Source organism: Salvelinus namaycush, chromosome 10 (genome assembly GCF_016432855.1).
Source record: "Salvelinus namaycush isolate Seneca chromosome 10, SaNama_1.0, whole genome shotgun sequence".
Taxonomy (NCBI): Eukaryota; Metazoa; Chordata; class Actinopteri; order Salmoniformes; family Salmonidae; genus Salvelinus; species Salvelinus namaycush.
Window position 1 is genome coordinate 44890440 of NC_052316.1, and position 24232 is coordinate 44914671.

At 44.3% G+C, this 24232-nt stretch overlaps 1 protein-coding gene and 1 long non-coding RNA gene across 5 annotated transcripts in view; both read right to left on the reverse strand.

Annotated features, from left to right (window-relative positions):
* Window positions 1–320: 320 nt before the first annotated feature.
* LOC120055080 lies at window positions 321–5000 on the reverse strand. 2 transcript variants are annotated; one of them, XR_005477660.1, is made up of 2 exons: window positions 3462–5000; window positions 321–3407 (listed from the first exon to the last, which is right to left on the reverse strand). It is a non-coding gene; the product is annotated as an uncharacterized LOC120055080 (long non-coding RNA). The 2 variants fall into 2 exon arrangements; XR_005477659.1 differs by having other exon boundaries at window positions 3444–5000.
* Window positions 5001–8087: 3087 nt separating this feature from the next.
* The window catches only part of insrb (insulin receptor b), a 191678-nt gene continuing 175533 nt past the window's right edge, over window positions 8088–24232 (reverse strand). For 2 of the 3 annotated variants that reach the window (XM_039002961.1, XM_039002962.1), the window contains 10 exons: window positions 20614–20897; window positions 19954–20102; window positions 17153–17309; window positions 16717–16813; window positions 16492–16559; window positions 16114–16343; window positions 11113–11386; window positions 10113–10242; window positions 9073–9207; window positions 8394–8754 (listed from right to left, as the gene is read on the reverse strand). In XM_039002961.1, coding sequence (XP_038858889.1) covers window positions 8394–8754; window positions 9073–9207; window positions 10113–10242; window positions 11113–11386; window positions 16114–16343; window positions 16492–16559; window positions 16717–16813; window positions 17153–17309; window positions 19954–20102; window positions 20614–20897 — 1885 coding nt within the window. Of the gene's footprint in view, window positions 8755–9072; window positions 9208–10112; window positions 10243–11112; window positions 11387–16113; window positions 16344–16491; window positions 16560–16716; window positions 16814–17152; window positions 17310–19953; window positions 20103–20613; window positions 20898–24232 lie in introns of all 3 variants that reach the window. The other variant, XM_039002959.1, reaches the window with a different exon arrangement.

Genomic DNA, 24232 nt, shown 5'->3' on the forward strand with positions numbered 1-24232 from the left:
CCAGTTTTTCCACATCGAAAAAGCAATATGCCTTTTCTGTAAGCTGTTGGTCTGAAACGAGGACATTTCAGTCCATAACATTGCAATGGGCGATATTTTGCGATATAATAATAATAATATAAAAGATGACTGACATGCTATTGTGATTCTGGGGGGGGTGGGGGGGGGGGGGCATGGCAACATGTATTTAGAATGAGGAAAGAACATATTCAAATGAAGATTTCAGACCACATATGTCATGATACACACGTATCATCTAGTCAGAGTTATGCTGCTCCATAATACATCGACACAACTTTCATCTGCGCAGCGCAGTAGTGTCACGAGCAAACAAAATGTTGATTTTTATTTAGAAAAAGTTATATACATTGATAACAAATGTTAAAATTCAAATCATGTACAAGAGTAGTAAAAGTTTACAGTCAGAAAAGTAATTGTATTTGCCCTCTATTTTGGCACAAAATTTAAAATATTAATCAACATCTCTAACTGTAATACTTTTTGAAACAATACACAGAATGATGGTTAACCTGCTGCTGGATCACTAGCGTGCTCTGGCAAACCACATGTCTAGCTTATCAGAGTTTAAACTAAAACTACATTTTCCTAAATCAAGTGCTTATATTTTTCAGGGATATCTGCCGTTATTTACAGTTAAAGTTTTGATTAGTTTTAATATTAACGTTTTAAAATTAACATTTTATTATGCATTTTAAAAATGGGAGGTCTATTCTCCCATGTCATGCATTCAATTGTTGCTAATTATAGATGATCCCATGTGCTTTGGGTGTTGTGTTTTAATCAACAAAGCGAGTTGGTCGAGATACATAATTCTATTAGCATCAAATTAACAAACTATCAGCTTGGGGTTTGGATTCATGCACAAAACAAGTCTGAGCTTCGCCCAAGTAGAGACAAGAAGTTCAACATTTTTTTTGGTTAAACCATGAATATCGTTTACATAATTACCCCAACACAGTATAATATGATGAATCATCAATCCAGCCAAGCTGGACGTGTTACCTCCTGACTGGAGCCATGAGTTACAGAAGGCGCCTCTCTCCTGTCTTAGAATACATAATGCGTTGATACTCCAGTATTCTCCTGCTGTGGGGGTTCGTTGGGGGTATATTCCTTGACTATGGGTGATGAGCGAGTAGAGGAGACAGTCTAGTCTAGTACAGAGCAGTCTAGTCTAGTACAGAGCAGTCTAGTCTAGTACAGAGCAGTACAGAGCAGTCTAGTCTAGTACAGAGCAGTCTAGTCTAGTACAGAGCAGTCCAGTCTAGAGCAGAGCAGTCCAGAGGAGACTAGTCTAGTACAGAGCATTCCAGACCAGACTAGTCCAGACCCGGGGCAGACTAGTCCAGTCCTGGGCACTGAGGGTCTGGCTGGCTATGTAGTCAGGAGGGAGGTCAGTCTGAGCAAGGCACTATGGGACAGAGCCCTGGCTACGAGCACCGGTCCAGCTGCTGCACTTTCACATCCAGCCACCTGGTGGTAGTGAACACCACGGATCACAATGATAACAAGCATTCATTTAATCATTATGTCCATAATCTTGAAGAGCTGAAAAAAATATTGATTCACAAAGGGTCAGTTGTTTGTTTGTTTGTTGACAACTTGTTGGCTACACCCCCCCCCCCCCCCCCCACAAAAAAGATAATTTGCTAGGATGACGAGAGAACTTCCACTTCAGGTTAGACAGGTAGGTAGGTGGCTCTTTCCACCCTCAACCCCCCCCCACAACTCATGCCTCCCTGAGAAGTTACAATCTAGAATACATTTTTCTGTTTATTATGGCACAAAGGATTGTCCTAGTCCAGCTCTCTCAGGGAACAGTCCTTTAACCAGCGGAGGCATGCAAGCGTCCACACAGACCGCGTCGTGGCGTCGATAGAATAACGTATTTTCACAGTAGAAAAATAATACATACAACATAAATGCAAACTGACGACAGAGAAATAAAAAAAACACTTCTGGAAGATACATACAAATAAAAAAGCCTCAAGTCTGAATGCCGTCCCGTATTTGACTGACTTGAGCAGACAAGGAACTCTCAGAGATACACCACCCACCCACCAAATACCAACCACTGAGGAGATAATCTATTCTGTCAATGATGAACAGCATGACCAAGACATAGCTGAGCTATAGAAGACTTTGGCTGTATGTATGTGATCAAAAGATATGCATTCATGATTTGGACGACTCGGTCTTGATGTAGAATTTCAACAACAACTAAAAAATTGAATAAAATCAAGTCTTCACTAGAACAATGCATGTCGATAAGTAGAGCAACTATCAGATAGCTAGTGGGTATGTTAAACTAGGAAACTGTTCATTTCAAAAGGACATCAAACCAAACCTGATGCTTGGGGATTCTGAGCTTCTACGCAAATAAAGGGAGCGGGAACCTAACCTTTCGTGCATGATAATCACCAGTTAAATAGTTTGAAGCCATCACACCACATTCTGGCCCGATTTACCCGTTCCTAACTAACATTACTACTGAAATCAGAGTTTGTGGCAATGTTTAAAAATGCTTTTGAGGTTGTGCTTTACACTACACTGGGGATTCATCTACTTGGTTGTAAAGATGACTGACTTGACATTAGGTGAAAACTTGCTGTTTGAGTTGGACCTAATGGGATTCTATATTGTGATCGTATTCTTGTCACAGCAGTGGTCACGGGTGGGCAGTGTCCCGGTCCTCTGATTGGGCTGCAGGGATAACGACCAATAGACGGAGAGAGATGCTGTAGTGATTCCTCCAAAACTCCTGAGGTAGACTGTGGTCAAACACACAGACCAGACAACTACCAGCTCCTTCTGACATTTACAGCTCTACTGTTAACAAAATAGTCTCTTCGTTTTTACCCGACTTACAACATTTAAAAAAACGTTTGACTAAAAAGCTAACTGGGTATTTTTGTACAATGACAACGATCATAATAAAATAAATAAAATATTAATTATCTATAATTTCTTAAAGATATGGTGATTTGGTCATATGCAGAGACAGACACCCACCATTTAACTATCTGTACTGGTCATATGTAGAGACAGACACCCACCATTTAACTATCTGTACTGGTCATATGTAGAGACAGACACCCACCATTTAACTATCTGTACTGGTCATATGTAGAGATAGAGACCCACCAAAAGTATGATATTGGAACATATATGTTTTTTAACATCTTGAATTGTCGAGAATCAAAATGGTGGTTTTAAAAGTTTCAACTTGGAACGCCATTCTTACTCTGTGGACTTGCCATTCAAACCTTTACAACAGACCAACATCTAGCCCACAAAGCCCTCTCACTAGCTGAAGTTCCCCATAGCAACAGATAGATAGAACTTTAAGTAGCAACGGTCATATCATTTCCAACATCTCTAAACACCTCGTCATCTCTAAACACCTCGTCATCTCTAAACACCTCGTCATCTCTAAACACCTCGTCATCTCTAAACACCTCGTCATCTCTAAACACCTCGTCATCTCTAAACACCTCGTCATCTCTAAACACCTCGTCATCTCTAAACACAACTTGGTATTTACGTTTATGGGTTTAGCTCCAATCTAAGAGTCATATTTCTCTCCCTCTGTCTAATATGTACACACACACACATTAGTATGAGTGTGTGTGCCAAACAAACAAAAACAAACAAACAGTAACCAGCCTGTACAAATGTACATCCATCTCTCTGGTCTGTGGTTGGTAGAGAAGGCACTGGGTGGAGGCTGACGAGGTAACGGTTCCACTATCTGACACAGGCAGACGGGTTAACAGAGATAACTGGGCGATGATGAATGGGCGGGTTAGGTTTAATAACACCAGGTTCAAAGTGCTGAGTGGATGAATGCAGACCAGATTGACTTGCCTTTAGCTCCCAGTGTGCTTTTCTGTCCCTTATCGATGCTTCTGACAACAGACAATGAGTATCGCTGCCTTAGGCTAGAGGGAGGGATAAACGTGTGTAAACCACTAATGATCGGGCTATTTGTGCTTCTCCATTGAAATGCTATGTAAACACTTCTCAATCAACCTCTGTCATTAACACCAATGTGTGGTTTCCATCAGATAGAATGTATGTCTGTGTGATTGTGTGTGTGAGAGTGTGTGTGTGTGTGTGCTTATAATAATCTTTATATTTTAAAATCAGGACTTAGGAAAAGCTGGGAAAAGCTGCCAGCAATGTTGTGATGTCTGTTTGGAACATAGCAATATGACTGTACACGGACAGAGGTGAACAATTTCATGACCCATCTTTCGATATTGGAGCGAAAGGTTTACAAAATCAAAACTGTGGTGGTGTGAGGTCCTCTCTAAAGAGGCAGGTAAAGGTGTGGGATTGAGTTCAATATCTTGTACGTTTAGGGAGGAAGGGCTGTGAATAACGGGCACACGGGTAGTCCTAATAGAACGCCACGGACCACAGCGTCGACAGTGGAATGTCGGGGGGGGGGGGGGGGGGGGGGGGGTACAGCATTTCCTGACTCACACACTACATGTGATAGAGGGGATGTAATAGGATTAATAGTACCAGCCCCCCCCCCCCCCCCCCCCCCCATCACCGCCCCAGCTTCGCTCCACTAACCCCAACACATACACCATCTAACTGCTCCTCTCTCTCTCGCTGCCGCCCGCTGTAGTCTCGGAATGCAATAGGAACTTTCCAGAACGTTCTGATCAAAAGCACTCAACCACAGTAACATGGAAAATTCCACCAGCAGCCTGATTGTGACCTCCTTCCTGTGTCAGCGAGCAGTACAGCCAATGGGCTGTCAGAACTTTCTGTTGTTATGTGGGGAGGGGGTGAAGGGTGATGGTAGGGTCAGAACAAACCTAGTCGTATGAGGACACAGGGCTGTGAAAGAGTAGAGATGATGCCAGGTAGCCACTCATGGGGCGGCAGGGTAGCCTAGTGGTTAGACCGTTGGACTAGTAATCGAAAAGTTGCAAGATCGAATCCCCGAGCTGACAAGGTAAAAATCTGTCATTCTGCCCCTGAACAAGCCAGTTAACCCACCGTTCCCCGGTAGGCCGTCATTGAAAATAAGAATTTGTTCTTAACTGACTTGCCTAGTTTAATAAAGGTAAAATAAAAAATAAAATAAAGTACTGCAGGGGGATCTCTCTCCCAAGTGCTGATGCTACGGGCTCTTGCAATACATCCACCTATATAGGCTTCTGCCACAATCTCCAGTCAGCTCAGGTGAGATATTGATCAAATAGATGAGTCTCCTCTGACCTATAACCCTAGAAACACCCCTACCAATAGAACAAGACAATGAAGTACAATCATCAGGACAAGACGAGCGGTCTGTCCAAGCAGACATCACATCTCTACTGATAATACCAACCAATCAATAGATCGCTAACGATCAACCATAGATAAGAGAAATGAATATAGTCACATCAATGTTCAACAACAGATAACATGATGTCTAGACCCTGGTTCTATCGGACCAAAGATACAACAGATAACATGACGTCTAGACCCTGGTTCTATCGGACCAAAGATACAACAGATAACATGACGTCTAGACCCTGGTTCTATCGGACCAAAGATACAACAGATAGGAAACCAAGGAGTTTCAGTTGGAGCAGAATTACCACCCAAACTCTTCCACTGACCGAAGAACAGCATTTGAAAGATGCCATGATTTTTCTAAAATGGTGGGCTGCCCTTTGATGCTGAGGAGAACAGGGTTCTCCTGAGGGTTGGACAGAGAAGTGAAATCCCGTGTGACGGTCTAAGACACAGAGCATTGACCATCTATTAGTGTCATTTTCAGGGTTAGAAACATTAAGAATAAAATAAGAACATCTTACAGGAAAGCCTCAGATGAAAACATTAAACATTAACTATTTACAAGAACATAAATATCGTATATATTATATATAAAATATTGATATAAAAAAAACAATATTCCATATATACTATATACAAAACCAGTCAAGTTTGAACACACCTACTCATTTCAGGGTTTTTCTTTAAAAAAAAAAAAACTATTTTCTACATTGTAGAATAATAGTGAAGAAATCAAAACTATTAAATAACACATATGGAATCATGTAGTAACCAAAAAAGTGTTAAACAAATCAAAATATATTTTATATTTGAGATTCTTCAAAGTAGCCACCCTTTGCCTTGACAGCTTTGCACAGTCTTGGCATTCTCTCAACCAGCTTCATGAGGTAGTCACCTGGAATGCATTTCAATTAACAGGTGTGACTTGTTAAAAGTTAATTGGTGTAATTTCTTTCCTTCTTAATGTGTTTGAGCCAATCAGTTGTGTTGTGACAAGGTAGGTACAGTATACAGAAGATAGCCCTATTTGGTAAAAGACCAAGTCCATATTATGGCAAGAACAACTCAATTAAGCAAAGAGAAACAACAGTCCATCATTATGAGACATGAAGGTCAGTCAAAGCGGAAAATTTCAAGAACTTTTAAAGTTTCTTCAAGTGCAGATGCAAAAACCATCAAGCGCTACAATGAAACTGGCTCTCATGAGGACCGTCACAGGAAAGGAAGACCCAGAGTTACCTCTGCTGCAGAGGATTAGTTCATTAGAGTTACCAGCCTCAGATTGCAGCCCAAATAATTGCTTCAAAGAGTTCAAGTAACAGACACATCTCAACATCAACTGTTCAGAGGATACTGCGTGAATCAGGCCTTCATGGTCGAATTGCTGCAAAGAAACCACTACTATAGGACACCAATAAGAAGAAGAGACTTGCTTATGCCAAGAAACACGAGCAATGGACATTAGACCCGTGAAAATGTGTCCTTTGGTCTGATGAGTCCAAATTTGAGATTTTTGGTTCAAACCGCCGTGTATTTGTGAGATGCAGAGTAGGTGAACGGATGATCTCTTCTTGTGTGGTTCCCAACGTGAAGCATGGAGGTCTGATTGTGTGGGGGTGCTTTGCTGGTGACACTGTCTGTGATTTATTTAGAATTCAAGGCACCCTTAACCAGCATGGCTACCACAGCATTCTGCAGCGATACACCATCCCATCTGGTTTGCGCTTAGTGGGACTATCATTTGTTTTTCAACAGGACAATGACCCCAAACACATTTCCAGGCTGTGTAAGTGCTATTTGACCAAGGAGAGTTGGACCGCAGAGTGAAGGAAAAGCAGCCAACAACTGCTCAGCATATGTGGGAACTCCAAGACTGTTGGAAAAGCATTCCTCATGAAACTGGTTGAGAGAATGCCAAGAGTCTGCAAAGCTGTCATCAAGGCAAAGGGTGGCTACTTTGAAGAATTTTAAATATAAAATATATTTTGATTTGTTTAACACTTTTTTGGTTACTACATGATTCCATATATGTTATTTCATAGTTTTGATGTCTTCACTATTATTATACAATGTAAGAAAATAGTAAAAATAAAGAAAAATCCTGGAATGAGTAGGTGTCTCCAAACCTTTGACTGGTACTGTATATTCTATATATATTCTATACCCACTAAAATATATCAAAGCAGCAGCTATTGGTCAGTCGGAGGAACTGTTTTGTCCAACTTTAACTGTTTAAATATCCTTCAGCCATAACGCGAGGACACAGAAATAAAACAAAGAGATGAGACAACAAAAAAGCGAATAAATTACAACTTTTCACCAAACACCACAATAATCTGTGAAGTTTAGCATTCTGCAGAAAAAAAAATACATTTTCCTCTACAAATAGACATTTGTTCTAGGAGAGAGTCTATGCCATCCCACAATTCCAAACGGTTTAGTCATTGTTCAAAGGAAAAGAATACAAACATTGATACACTTCTCTTTGTTTATAGGCCACGTATAAAAAGGCCACTATCTGAAAACATTTTCACTTGAAAACGAAACAGGAGAATGGAGGAGAGATGGGACAGCCTGGGGAGGAGAGAGAGAGAGACATAGAAAGAGAGAGAGAGAGAGAGAGAGAGACATAGAAAGAGAGAGACATAGAGAGAGAGAGACATAGAGAGAGAGAGAAAGAGAGAAAGAGAGAAAGAGAGAAAGAGAGAGAGAGAGAGAGAGAGAGAGAAAGAGAGAGAGAGGTTTGGATCATAAGCAGCCTTATGGTTCTTTAAGCTGTGTGTTCACAGTTTTTTATTTTTCCAGCAGACCAGTCCTGGAAACTTGGCAATTGTGAAAACAAAATAGAGTAGAAAGTTGTAGTAGATGATTCTGGATAAATGCGGAAAATGTCTCAACATATACCAAAACTTTTGCATCCTGTGCCGCCATGCTTGGCAGCTGTGAGGAAGAAATTAAAAAAAGTCCTGAGATCTGTATTGAATTTTTTTGAAGGGCTTCTGAAAGAGTAATATAATAAAAATAATAATTAGAAAACGATAGAACAAAGGAGGTGAAAAGAAGAGAAAATGTTAGGAAGGGCTGGATCTGGGCAACGATAAGATTCGTCCGTTTTTCTTGCCACCGTTCATGTGCGTGTAAGGCACGTGTTCCTCGTAATTGCCCCTCAGGCCCTGACTAGGTCCCTCATCTCTGGACAGACTGTCTCTGTCCTCTCTCTGGGAGTAGGATGACGGATCTAGCGGGATGCTCTCCATGTTTTCCAGGTCCAAGTCAAACTCCTCCGACTCCGGGAGCTTGTTCTCCTCGCTGTAGAAGAAGGAGACCTCCTGGAAGCTGGGGTGAAGGTCCTCCTTCAACATCTCAATGATTTCCTGGAAGGTGGGACGCATCTTGGGGTTGTACTGCCAGCACATCGTCATCAGGTTGTGGCTGAGGGAGGAGGAGAGGGAGAAAGAGGGAGGAGGAGGGAGAAAGAGGGAGGAGGAGAGGGAGAAAGAGGGAGGAGGAGAAAGATTAATAAATGAGAGAGAATCTATGGGCTCTATCCACAAGCAGCTCACCTCAGTTAGTCCCCATTGAAGCACAACTAGCCCTGGAATATTGTATGCATGTAGTAGGTGGTAACTCAAACTGTTAACCAATTCAAAATAATTTACATCATGTACTTTGTATGCTTGGTAGTGGATATCAAGGTAAAAGACAACAGATCCCACGATGCACAAAAAGTCTAGTGTTTGAGACACTTACATCCTCTGTTCACAGTTCTCTGGTCTGTCGAGGTATCCTCCGTCCATGACGAACTTGAGGACCTGTTCATTGGACAGGCCCTGGTACGGCTGCTCTGCCAGGGTACTGACCTCCCACAACACCACGCCAAACGACCTGGGGTCAGACAGACAGACATTACCAGATAGATATTATCTCAAGACAACAGCAAAAACAAAAAACAGGATGTGAATAAGGAAATAAAAGACTAGTGGCCTCAAATTCAACTCTGGACCTTGAAACCAGTTCATCTGCTTTATTTAATCATTTACGGGTCTGATTTAGACCTGGGACATGAGGTGGATGATTCCCCTCTAATCAGGGACTGATTTAGACCTGGGACATGAGGTGGATGATTCCCCTCTAATCAGGGACTGATTTAGACCTGGGACATGAGGTGGATGATTCCCCTCTAATCAGGGTCTGATTTAGACCTGGGACATGAGGTGGATGATTCCCCTCTAATCAGGGACTGATTTAGACCTGGGACATGAGGTGGATGATTCCCCTCTAATCAGGGACTGATTTAGACCTGGGACATGAGGTGGATGATTCCCCTCTAATCAGGGACTGATTTAGACCTGGGACATTAGGTGGATGATTCCCCTCTAATCAGGGACTGATTTAGACCTGGGACATTAGGTGGATGATTCCCCTCTAATCAGGGACTGATTTAGACCTGGGACATGAGGTGGATGATTCCCCTCTAATCAGGGACTGATTTAGACCTGGGACATGAGGTGGGTACAATTAATCATCAGGTAGAACAGCAAACCAGCAGTAGGGTTAGATTTGAATCTCCCCTGGACTAGTGTAACAACTGAATAAAACAGTGCTGACAGAGTTACTGTAGACATAAAGGGGGTTGGAACGGGGGGGGGGGGGGGGGGCGGGGGGAGATGTTCCTTCTCTCAACAAATAAAATAGGTTCTTGCTCTCAGGAGATTGAATAGAATGGATGAAACGGGTGGAGCAGAAAGGCCCATCTGATATCAGTGGCAGCCCGAGTGTATCTTCCTCACCAGCAGTCTGAATGAGCGGTGAACACTCCGTCCTTGAGCGACTCGGGAGCCATCCACCTTACAGGGAGCAGACCCTTTCCTCCCTTGCGGTAGTAGTCCGTCTCGTAGATATCTCTGGTCATACCAAAGTCTGGAGAAACACAGTCGTGTATATATATATATATATCAACCACAGGCACACACGAGCCGATTTGTTACAATACAGACATTCCACCACTCCTGAATTATTAACCCAAGCCTCATACACCAGTCACAGAGAGAGAATCACATGTTTGGTACAGTCATAATGTACTGTACCGTCACAGAGAGAATCACAGTACAGTCTTAATGTACTGTACCGTCACAGAGAGAATCACAGTACAGTCATAATGTACTGTACCGTCACAGAGAGAATCACAGTACAGTCATAATGTACTGTACCGTCACAGAGAGAATCACAGTACAGTCTTAATGTACTGTACCGTCACAGAGAGAATCACAGTACAGTCTTAATGTACTGTACCGTCACAGAGAGAATCATAGTACAGTCTTAATGTACTGTACCGTCACAGAATCACAGTACAGTCTTAATGTACTGTACCGTCACAGAGAGAATCACAGTACAGTCTTAATGTACTGTACCGTCACAGAGAGAATCACAGTACAGTCTTAATGTACTGTACCGTCACAGAGAATCACAGTACAGTCATAATGTACTGTACCGTCACAGAGAGAATCACAGTACAGTCTTAATGTACTGTACCGTCACAGAGAGAATCACAGTACAGTCTTAATGTACTGTACCGTCACAGAGAGAATCACAGTACAGTCTTAATGTACTGTACCGTCACAGAGAGAATCACAGTACAGTCTTAATGTACTGTACCGTCACAGAGAGAATCACAGTACAGTCTTAATGTACTGTACCGTCACAGAGAGAATCACATGTTTGGTACAGTCTTAATGTACTGTACCGTCACAGAGAGAATCACATGTTTGGTACAGTCTTAATGTACTGTACCTCCGATCTTGACGGTGTTGTCCTCAGCCACCATGCAGTTCCTGGCAGCTAGATCTCTGTGGACAAACTTCTTGGCGTTGAGGTAGGCCATGCCGTCTGCTATCTCTCCTGACATCTGGATCATCTCTTTCAGTGTGGGAGGGGGCTTCCCTGTGGGGTTACTCTCGGAGTCTGGGCGGAGGGCCCGTAGGAAGCTCTTCAGATCTCCATGGGTCATCAGCTCCATCACCACCAGAGTGGGCTGGCCCTTAGACACCACACCCAGCAGACGCACCTACAAACAGAGAGAACAGGGAGAGTTAGTCACTACACTACAGACAGAGAACAGGGAGAGTTAGTCACTACACTGCAGACAGAGAACAGGGAGAGTTAGTCACTACACTACAGACAGAGAACAGGGAGAGTTAGTCACTACACTACAGACAGAGAACAGGGAGAGTTAGTCACTACACTACAGACAGAGAGAGTTAGTCACTACACTACAGACAGAGAACAGGGAGTTAGTCACTACACTACAGACAGAGAGAGTTAGTCACTACACTACAGACAGAGAACAGGGAGAGTTAGTCACTACACTACAGACAGAGAGTTAGTCACTACACTACAGACAGAGAACAGGGAGAGTTAGTCACTACACTACAGACAGAGAGAGTTAGTCACTACACTACAGACAGAGAACAGGGAGAGTTAGTCACTACACTACAGACAGAGAACAGGGAGAGTTAGTCACTACACTGCAGACAGAGAACAGGGAGAGTTAGTCACTACACTACAGACAGAGAACAGGGAGAGTTAGTCACTACACTACAGACAGAGAACAGGGAGAGTTAGTCACTACACTACAGACAGAGAGTTAGTCACTACACTACAGACAGAGAACAGGGAGAGTTAGTCACTACACTACAGACAGAGAGAGTTAGTCACTACACTACAGACAGAGAACAGGGAGAGTTAGTCACTACACTACAGACAAAGAACAGGGAGAGTTAGTCACTACACTACAGACAGAGAGTTAGTCACTACACTACAGACAGAGAACAGGGAGACTTAGTCACTACACTACAGACAGAGAGAACAGGGAGAGTTAGTCACTCCACTACAGACAGAGAGTTAGTCACTACACTACAGACAGAGAACAGGGAGACTTAGTCACTACACTACAGACAGAGAGAACAGGGAGAGTTAGTCACTCCACTACAGACAGAGAGTTAGTCACTACACTACAGACAGAGAGAACAGGCAGAGTTAGTCACTACACTACAGACAAAGAACAGGGAAAGTTAGTCACTACAGACAGAGAGAGTTAGTCACTACACTACAGACAGAGAGAGTTAGTCACTACACTACAGACAGAGAACAGGGAGACTTAGTCACTACACGACAGACAGAGAGAACAGGGAGAGTTAGTCACTACACTACAGACAGAGAGAACAGGGAGAGTTAGTCACTATACTACAGACAGAGAGAACAGGGAGAGTTAGTCACTCCACTACAGACAGAGAGACTTAGTCACTACACTACAAACAGAGAGAGTTAGTCACTACACTACAGACAGAGAGAACAGGGAGACTTAGTCACTACACTACAGACAGAGAGAACAGGGAGAGTTAGTCACTACACTACAGACAGAGAGAACAGGGAGAGTTAGTCACTCCACTACAGACAGAGAGAGTTAGTCATTACACTACAGACAGAGAGAGTTAGTCACTACACTACAGACAGAGAGAACAGGGAGACTTAGTCACTACACTGCAGTCAGAGAGAACAGGGAGAGTTAGTCACTACACTTCAGACAGAACAGGGAGACTTAGTCACTACACTACAGACAGAGAGAACAGGGAGACTTAGTCACTACACTACAGACAGAGAGAACAGGGAGACTTAGTCACTACACTACAGACAGAGAGAGTTAGTCATTACACTACAGACAGAGAGAGTTAGTCACTCCACTGCAGACAGAGAGAACAGGGAGAGTTAGTCACTACACTACAGACAGAGAGAACAGGGAGAGTTAGTCACTACACTACAGACAGAGAACAGGGAGACTTAGTCACTACACTGCAGTCAGAGAGAACAGGGAGAGTTAGTCACTACACTACAGACAGAGAGAACAGGGAGAGTTAGTCACTCCACTACAGACAGAGAGAGTTAGTCATTACACTACAGACAGAGAGAGTTAGTCACTACACTACAGACAGAGAGAACAGGGAGAGTTAGTCACTACACTACAGACAGAGAGAGTTAGTCACTACACTACAGACAGGGAGAGTTAGTCACTCCACTACAGACAGAGAGAACAGGGAGAGTTAGTCACTACACTACAGACAGAGAACAGGGAGACTTAGTCACTACACTACAGACAGAGAGAACAGGGAGACTTAGTCACTACACTACAGACAGAGAGAACAGGGAGACTTAGTCACTCCACTACAGACAGAGAGAGTTAGTCATTACACTACAGACAGAGAGAACAGGGAGAGTTAGTCACTACACTACAGAAAGAGAGAGTTAGTCACTACACTACAGAAAGAGAGAGTTAGTCACTACACTACAGACAGAGAGAGTTAGTCACTACACTACAGACAGAGAGAGTTAGTCACTACACTACAGACAGAGAGACTTAGTCACTACACTACAGACAGAGAGACTTAGTCACTACACTACAGACAGAGAGAGTTAGTCACTACACTACAGACAACGAGAGTTAGTCACTACACTACAGACAGAGAGAGTTAGTCACTACACTACAGACAGAGAGAGTTAGTCACTACACTACAGACAGAGAGAGTTAGTCACTCCACTACAGACAGAGAGAGTTAGTCACTCCACTACAGACAGAGAGAGTTAGTCACTCCACTACAGACAGAGAGAGTTAGTCACTCCACTACAGACAGAGAGACTTAGTCACTCCACTACAGACAGAGAGAGTTAGTCACTCCACTACAGACAGAGAGAGTTAGTCACTCCACTACAGACAGAGAGAGTTAGTCACTCCACTACAGACAGAGAGAGTTAGTCACTCCACTACAGACAGAGTTAGTCACTCCACTACAGACAGAGAGAGTTAGTCACTCCACTACAGACAGAGAGAGTTAGTCACTCCACTACAGACAGAGAGAGTTAGTCACTCCACTACAGACAGAGAGAGTTAGTCACTCCACTACAGACAGAGAGAGTTAGTCACTCCACTACAGACAGAGAGAGTTAGTCACTCCACTACAGACAGAGAGAGTTAGTCACTCCACTACAGACAGAGAGAGTTAGTCACTCCACTACAGACAGAGAGAGTTAGTCACTACACTACAGACAGAGAGAGTTAGTCACTACACTATAGACAGAGAACAGGGAGAGTTAGTCACTACACTACAGACGGGGAGATCAGGGAGAGTTAGTCACTACACTACAGACAGAGAACAGGGAGAGTTAGTCACTACACTACAGACAGAGAGAGTTAGTCACTACACTACAGACAGAGAACAGGGAGAGTTAGTCACTACACTACAGACGGGGAGAACAGGGAGAGTTAGTCACTCCACTACAGACAGAGAGAGTTAGTCACTACACTACAGACAGAGAACAGGGAGAGTTAGTCACTACACTACAGACAGAAAGAGTTAGTCACTACACTACAGACAGGGAGAGTTAGTCACTACACTACAGACAGGGAGAGTTAGTCACTACACTACAGACAGGGAGAACAGGGAGAGTTAGTCACTACACTACAGACAGGGAGAACAGGGAGAGTTAGTCACTACACTACAGACAGAGAAAAGGGAGAGTTAGTCACTACACTACAGACAGAGAAAAGGGAGAGTTAGTCACTACACTACAGACAGAGAGACTTAGTCACTACACTACAAACAGAGAGAGTTAGTCACTACACTACAGACAGAGAGAGTTAGTCACTACACTACAGACAGAGAGAGTTAGTCACTACACTACAGACAGAGAAAAGGGAGAGTTAGTCACTACACTACAGACAGAGAGACTTAGTCACTACACTACAAACAGAGAGAGTTAGTCACTACACTACAGACAGAGAGACTTAGTCACTACACTACAAACAGAGAGAGTTAGTCACTACACTACAGACAGAGAGAGTTAGTCACTACACTACAGACAGAGAGACTTAGTCACTACACTAAAGACAGAGAGACTTAGTCACTACACTACAGACAGAGAGACTTAGTCACTACACTACAGACAGAGAGACTTAGTCACTACACTACAGACAGAGAGAGTTAGTCACTCCACTACAGACAGAGAGAGTTAGTCACTACACTACAGACAGAGAGACTTAGTCACTACACTACAGACAGAGAGACTTAGTCACTACACTACAGACAGAGAGAGTTAGTCACTCTACTACAGACAGAGAGAGTTAGTCACTACACTATAGACAGAGAACAGGGAGAGTTAGTCACTACACTACAGACAGAGAGAGTTAGTCACTACACTACAGACAGACAGAGAGAGTTAGTCACTACACTACAGACAGACAGAGAGAGTTAGTCACTACACTACTGACAGAGAGACTTAGTCACTACACTACAGACAGAGAGACTTAGTCACTACACTACAGACAGAGAGACTTAGTCACTACACTACAGACAGGGAGAGTTAGTCACTACACTACAGACAGAGTTAGTCACTACACTACAGACAGAGTTAGTCACTACACTACAGGGAGAGTTAGTCACTACACTACAGGGAGAGTTAGTCACTACAGACAGACAGAGTTAGTCACTACACTACAGACAGAGTTAGTCACTACACTACAGACAGAGTTAGTCACTACACTACAGGGAGAGTTAGTCACTACACTACAGACAGAGTTAGTCACTACACTACAGACAGAGTTAGTCACTACACTACAGACAGAGTTAGTCACTACACTACAGGGAGAGTTAGTCACTACACTACAGGGAGAGTTAGTCACTACACTACAGACAGAGTTAGTAGACATAGTTAACAATGAAAGTGAATGAATAGGTTTCTTACCACGTGGTGACAGCTGAAGGCCTTCATGACGGAGGCTTCGTTGAGGAACTCTATCCTCTCTCTCAGACTGGCCGACTCGTTGACCGTCTTCACTGCCACACGCGTGTCCGGCTCGCCCTTCACGATGTCCTTGGCGACGCCCTCGTAGACCATGCCAAACGAGCCCTGACCCAGCTCCTTGAGGATGTTGATCTTTTCCCTCGCCACCTCCCAGTCATCCGGTATGTATACTACACCACACAAGGGAACAAAGTTCTCATTTTAGTCCACTACTTAATGTACTACACTCTTTTTTTTTTTTTTTTAGCACATACACCACCTCACAGGAAAACAAAACCCGCTGGCCCGGTTTGAGGTGGGGTTTGTGGTTGTCCTTACCATCGCTAGCGCTCAGGTACTCCGGGTTGGACGAGGCGATCAGAGGGCCAGTGGGTCCCTCAATTTGTCTGATACACACAGTCAAAAGAAGAGTCAAAGATATCCTTGCATATTTGTTTATTTGTCTTGCCAAGCCATCATTGTAAATAATTACCTGCCTGGTAAAATAAAGGCTAAATAAATAAAATGATACCAAAAAAAAATCTAAATCAAATCAAGTCTTACTTCTTCTTATAGACCATGAAGACTCCGCCTCCCACGACGAGCAGCAGGACGAAGCAGATGACTGGGCCAATGATAATGTTCAGTGAAACAATGTCCTCTGCAACAAACACAGCAGCCATTGGTCAGTCACGGTCATGGCAACATGAACTGTTCAAATGTGTCCAGAGTACGCTGTGTTCCTCTGTAGCCTGTTGTTGTTGTTGTTGTTGTTGTTGTTGTTGTGTGTGTGTGTGTGTGTGTGTGTGTGTGTGTGTGTGTGTGTGTGTGTGTGTGTGTGTGTGTGTGTGTGTGTGTGTGGGGGAAGTGATGTTCTTTTATTGTCATGTTTTTCTGACGCGTGTGAAATAAATAAAACATTTGTAATAAATATATCGCAAAATAATATATATACATTTCAGACAAAGTAAGTACATTGGCCCAGGCGGGCAGGACTTACTGTCGGGCATGAAGAAATAGGTGGGTTTAGTCCAGGAGCCATTTCCTGCCAGCGAGGTGGCACGGATCTTCACAGTGTAGTTCCCAGGATGCACCACACGCAGCCTGCAGCCTCCGATCTGGGCGTAGGTCTTCCTGGACACGCAGTGATGCAGCTCCTGGAACACAGATTATTACACGGTTATAGAGTGGTTGTAGCAAGGTAATTCCACTCAATCACACACAGTGTTGTATAAAGGGTGTGACTGAGTACCAGGGTTTATAATAGACGAGGCTTCCCTGGCCATAACAACAAAGTCTGTGAATCAAAGCTTTCAACCTAGCATACTAACTCTCCATCTTGTCAATATATTATCTACATACAACAAAAAGAAGCATATGTGATTACCTTTCACAATTAAATATTTGTCCAGATTTCTTTAAGCCAATGACATTGTCCAGAAAAAGTGCAGATCATTGTCATTGCAGAGGAATCAAAGCTCTTAATTCCTTGGTTACTGAGATATCTATTTGTTTACACGAGAGGAGGAGCAGTTCCTGCTTCTATCGCCATGGTAACAGTTCTACTACAGGCTCCCTGGGTCAGACGGTGCAGTAGTGAATACCAATGAGTGATGAGTCCACACATTCACCACAGCAATACACACACACACACACACAATGTACAGGGGGTGACAATCAGAACTGTAGATAAATCATAGATTTCCTTTCATAATGGCTGTGGTTGTTTTTCAGCATAATGCACATGACCATGATTATGAGCCCTGACAATATAATATATATAATATAATAATATAATATCAAATTCAGACTGTAGCAACCAGGTACGCACCTAATAAACTAATCCTGGCCCAATATGGTTATGGTTGAAAAACAACTAGCCAATATCAAATTCAGACTGTAGCAACCAGGTATGCACCTAATAAACTAATCCTGGCCCAAATAATAGTCCCCGTCACTTCCCTTTCCTAGCCAAACACCGACAAATGACTACTCTGTAAAGTCAAGTCAACAAACATCCAGAACAAGAAAGAGCAAGAGGGAAATGGATTAATAGAAACAGTTATTTGATTCTAGTATTGGTACTGACCTCGGGGTCTCCTATCTATCCTCCTGTAGCTGATTCTAGTTTTGGTACTGACCTCAAGGTCTCATATCCTCCTGTAGTTGATTCTAGTATTGGTACTGACCTCAGGGTCTCCTATCCTCCTGTAGTTGATTCTAGTATTGGTACTGACCTCAGGGTCTCCTATCCTCCTGTAGCTGATTCTAGTTTTGGTACTGACCTCAAGGTCTCATATCCTCCTGTAGTTGATTCTAGTATTGGTACTGACCTCAGGGTCTCCTATCCTCCTGTAGTTGATTCTAGTATTGGTACTGACCTCAGGGTCTCCTATCCTCCTGTAGTTGATTCTAGTATTGGTACTGACCTCAGGGTCTCCTATCTATCCTCCTGTAGCTGATTCTAGTATTGGTACTGACCTCAGGGTCTCCTATCCTCCTGTAGTTGATTCTAGTATTGGTACTGACCTCAGGGTCTCATATCCATCCTCCTGTAGCTGATTCTAGTATTGGTACTGACCTCAGGGTCTCATATCCATCCTCCTGTAGCTGATTCTAGTATTGGTACTGACCTCAGGGTCTCCTATCTATCCTCCTGTAGTTGATTCTAGTATTGGTACTGACCTCAGGGTCTCCTATCCTCCTGTAGTTGATTCTAGTATTGGTACTGACCTCAGGGTCTCCTATCCTCCTGTAGTTGATTCTAGTATTGGACCTGACCTCAAGGTCTCCTATCCTCCTGTAGTTGATTCTAGTATTGGTACTGACCTCAGGGTCTCCTATCCTCCTGTAGTTGATTCTAGTATTGGTACTGACCTCAGGGTCTCCTATCTATCCTCCTGTAGCTGATTCTAGTATTGGTACTGACCTCAGGGTCTCATATCCATCCTCCTGTAGCTGATTCTAGTATTGGTACTGACCTCAGGGTCTCCTATCTATCCTCCTGTAGTTGATTCTAGTATTGGTACTGACCTCAGGGTCTCCTATCCTCCTGTAGTTGATTCTAGTATTGGTACTGACCTCAGGGTCTCCTATCCTCCTGTAGTTGATTCTAGTATTGGACCTGACCTCAAGGTCTCCTATCCTCCTGTAGTTGATTCTAGTATTGGTACTGACCTCAGGGTCTCCTATCCTCCTGTAGCTGATTCTAGTATTGGTACTGACCTCAGGGTCTCCCATCCTCCTGTAGCTGATTCTAGTATTGGTACTGACCTCAGGGTCTCCTATCCTCCTGTAGCTGATTCTAGTATTGGTACTGACCTCAGGGTCTCCTATCCTCCTGTAGCTGATTCTAGTATTGGTACTGACCTCAGGGTCTCCTACCCTCCTGTAGTTGATTCTAGTATTGGACCTGACCTCAGGGTCTCCTATCCTCCTGTAGTTGATTCAAGTATTGGACCTGACCTCAGGGTCTCCTATCCTTCTGTAGCTGATTCTAGTATTGGTACTGACCTCAGGGTCTCCTATCCTCCTGTAGTTGATTCTAGTATTGGTACTGACCTCAGGGTCTCCTATCCTCCTGTAGCTGATTCTAGTATTGGTACTGACCTCAGGGTCTCCTATCCTCCTGTAGTTGATTCTAGTATTGGTACTGACCTCAGGGTCTCCTATCCTCCTGTAGTTGATTCTAGTATTGGTACTGACCTCAGGGTCTCCTATCCTCCTGTAGTTGATTCTAGTATTGGTACTGACCTCAGGGTCTCCTATCCTCCTGTAGTTGATTCTAGTATTGGTACTGACCTCAGGGTCTCCTATCCTCCTGTAGTTGATCTCGTACAGGATGATCATGCCGTTGGGGGCTTTGGGCTCCAGCCACTTGATGTGGACAGAGTCTGGGTTCTCCAACACAATCTCATGGCTCACCTGGCCCACAATGTCATCAGCTTTCTCTGCAGGGAGAGGAGAACAGGCAGAACCATCATTAGTGTGTGTGACTGTGTACAGCCTTACCCTCGGGCATGCTGTAGTCTGTTAGTGTGTGTGACTGTGTACAGCCTTACCCTCGGGCATGCTGTAGTCTGTTAGTGTGTGTGACTGTGTACAGCCTTACCCTCGGGCATGCTGTAGTCTGTTAGTGTGTGTGACTGTGTACAGCCTTACCCTCGGGCATGCTGTAGTCTGTTAGTGTGTGTGACTGTGTACAGCCTTACCCTCGGGCATGCTGTAGTCTGTTAGTGTGTGTGACTGTGTACAGCCTTACCCTCGGGCATGCTGTAGTCTGTTAGTGTGTGTGACTGTGTACAGCCTTACCCTCGGGCATGCTGTAGTCTGTTAGTGTGTGTGACTGTGTACAGCCTTACCCTCGGGCATGCTGTAGTCTGTTAGTGTGTGTGACTGTGTACAGCCTTATCCTCGGGCATGCTGTAGTCTGTTAGTGTGTGTGACTGTGTACAGCCTTACCCTCGGGCATGGTGCGTGCGCTGACGTAAGTGGCCATGCTGCAGCGTTGGGAGTCAGAGGGGTGGTTACAACCATGGATCTCTATCTGGTAGCTGGTGAAGTGGCGCAGGTTGGAGATGACTGTCGACTCCTTGGCGAACACTACAAGTGTCACCTTGGAGCCCTCCATCCCCTCGCCCTCTGGGCTGGGCGTGGTCGACACGTTGGGCAGGGTGGGGGGAGTGGTCAGGAAGCGAGGCAGGGTGGCGTTGGCCACACCTACGGAGCGGCGCCGACGAGAGGGTCTGAGGAAGAAAAGGGAGGAGCCAGGTGAGATGAGGCGTATTACACGGTAACAAAGAGCGAAGACAAAAAAAGTTCAGTGGAAGGAAAGTAATTGTAAACTTTCACAATAACCAAAGACCTGGTTGTCCTATGGGACTAACCTACCTACCATACAGACCTCTGCTGAAGATCAACGTTAGTTTTCCCAACCTAGAAAGCCATTTTAACAACCCAACACAGCACCTAAATCAAAAGGTGTTTAACCAATTTACATGAATTGACCTACTCTTCTCCATGCAAGGTTAGGTGAAGAGAGAGAGAGGCGTTGTGAGTTAGAGTTTTTGGTAAGTAGTCTTGTCCTCTGGTCACAATGTCCTTGAACTCAGCCTGACTTTTACAACAACAATCTACTGACTCGGAGCGCCAAGTCTGGGTCCAAGAGGCTTCTAAACAGCTTCTACCCCCAAGCCGTAAGACTCCTGAACGCCTAATCAAATGGCTACCCAGACTATTTCCATTGCCCCCCCTCTTTTAGACCGCTGCTACTCTCTGTTGTTATCATCTATGCATAGTCACTTTAATAACTCTACCTACATGTACATATTACCTCAACTTACCAGTGCCCCCGCACATTGACTCTGTACTGGTACCCCCTGTATATAGCCTCCACATTGACTCTGTACCGGTACCCCCCTGTATATAGCCTCCACATTGACTCTGTACTGGTACCCCCTGTATATAGTCTCCACATTGACTCTGTACTGGTACCCCCTGTATATAGCCTCCACATTGACTCTGTACCAGTACCCCACTGTATATAGCCTCCACATTGACTCTGTACCGGTACCCCCTGTATATAGCCTCCACATTGACTCTGTACCGGTACCCCCTGTATATAGCCTCCACATTGACTCTGTACCGGTACCCCTGTATATAGCCTCCACATTGACTCTGTAACGGTACCCCCTGTATATAGCCTCCACATTGACTCTGTACCGGTACCCCCTGTATATAGCCTCCACATTGACTCTGTACCGGTACCCCTGTATATAGCCTCCACATTGACTCTGTACCGGTACCCCCAGTATATAGCCTCCACATTGACTCTGTACCGGTACCCCTGTATATAGCCTCCACATTGACTCTGTAACGGTACCCCCTGTATATAGCCTCCACATTGACTCTGTACCGGTACCCCTGTATATAGCCTCCACATTGACTCTGTACCGGTACCCCCAGTATATAGCCTCCACATTGACTCTGTACCGGTACCCCCTGTATATAGCCTCCACACTGACTCTGTACCGGTACCCCCTGTATATAGCCTCCACATTGACTCTGTACCGTAACACCCTGTATATAGCCTCCACATTGACTCTGTACCGTAACACCCTGTATATAGCCTCCACATTGACTCTGTACCGGTACCCCCTGTATATAGCCTCCACATTGACTCTGTACCGGTACCCCCTGTATATAGCCTCCACATTGACTCTGTACCGGTACCCCCTATATATAGCCTCCACATTGACTCTGTACCGATACCCCCTGTATATAGCCTGCACATTGACTCTGTACCGATACCCCCTGTATATAGCCTCCACATTGACTCTGTACCGGTACCCCCTGTATATAGCCTCCACATTGATTCTGTACCGATACCCCCTGTATATAGCCTCCACATTGACTCTGTACCGGTACCCCTGTATATAGCCTCCACATTGACTCTGTACCGGTACCCCCTGTATATAGCCTCCACATTGACTCTGTACCGGTACCCCCTGTATATAGCCTCCACATTGACTCTGTACTGGTACCCCCTATATATACCCTCCACATTGACTCTGTACCGGTACCCCCTGTATATAGCCTCCACATTGACTCTGTACCGGTACCCCCTGTATATAGCCTCCACATTGACTCTGTACCGGTACCCCTGTATATAGCCTCCACATTGACTCTGTACTGGTACCCCTGTATATAGCCTCCACATTGTACAGATACCCCCTGTATATAGCCTCCACATTGACTCTGTACCGGTACCCCCTGTATATAGCCTCCACATTGACTCTGTACCAGTACCCCCTGTATATAGCCTCCACATTGACTCTGTACCGGTACCCCCTGTATATAGCCTCCACATTGTACCGGTACCCCCTGTATATAGCCTCCACATTGACTCTGTACCGTAACACCCTGTATATAGCCTCCACATTGACTCTGTACCGGTACCCCCTGTATATAGCCTCCACATTGACTCTGTACTGGTACCCCCTGTATATAGCCTCCACATTGACTCTGTACCGTAACACCCTGTATATAGCCTCCACATTGACTCTGTACCGTAACACCCTGTATATAGCCTCCACATTGACTCTGTACCGGTACCCCCTATATATAGCCTCCACATTGACTCTGTACCGTAACACCCTGTATATAGCCTCCACATTGACTCTGTACCGGTACCCCCTGTATATAGCCTCCACATTGACTCTGTACCGGTACCCCCTGTATATAGCCTCCACATTGACTCTGTACCGGTACCCCCTGTATATAGCCTCCACATTGACTCTGTACCGGTACCCCCCTGTATATAGCCTCCACATTGACTCTGTACCGGTACCCCCTGTATATAGCCTCCACATTGACTCTGTACCGGTACCACCCTGTATATAGCCTCCACATTGACTCTGTACCGTAACACCCTGTATATAGCCTCCACATTGACTCTGTACCGGTACCCCCTGTATATAGCCTCCACATTGACTCTGTACCGTAACACCCTGTATATAGTCTCCACATTGACTCTGTACCGGTACACCCTGTATATTGTCTCATTATTATTTTACTGCTGCTCTTTAATTACTGTTATTCTTATCCGTTTTTTTTTTATTTTTTTAACTGCATTGTTGGTTAGGGGCTCGTAAGTGAGCATTTCACTGTAAGGTCTACACCTGTTGTATTCGGCGCATGTGACTAATACAATTTGATTTGATTCCTCCACAGTCAGCCGGGTGGACAGGCTGCAGTTACACTCATCACCACCAGATGGAGCCACGGAGTCTTCCGCTAGCCTAGCAGCCAGCCAGACACTAGGTTTGTTGAAGTTTGAGTTGACTACAGACTGAGCAGTGTTGAGAACAGAAACAGGTTGAGGCTGATAGAGGAGAAACCATATAAATATCATCAATTTCTATGGCAGCTACAGTTTAGTTGTATTGTTTGTATATCGTTGTATTTTTTATTTTGTGTGACTGTTCTTGTCTGTTCTTGTCTGTCAGTGTATCAAGTGCTTAGTTACTTGTCATGTCCTGTGTTTTTATGTGGACCCCCCAGGAAGAGTAGCTGCTGCTTA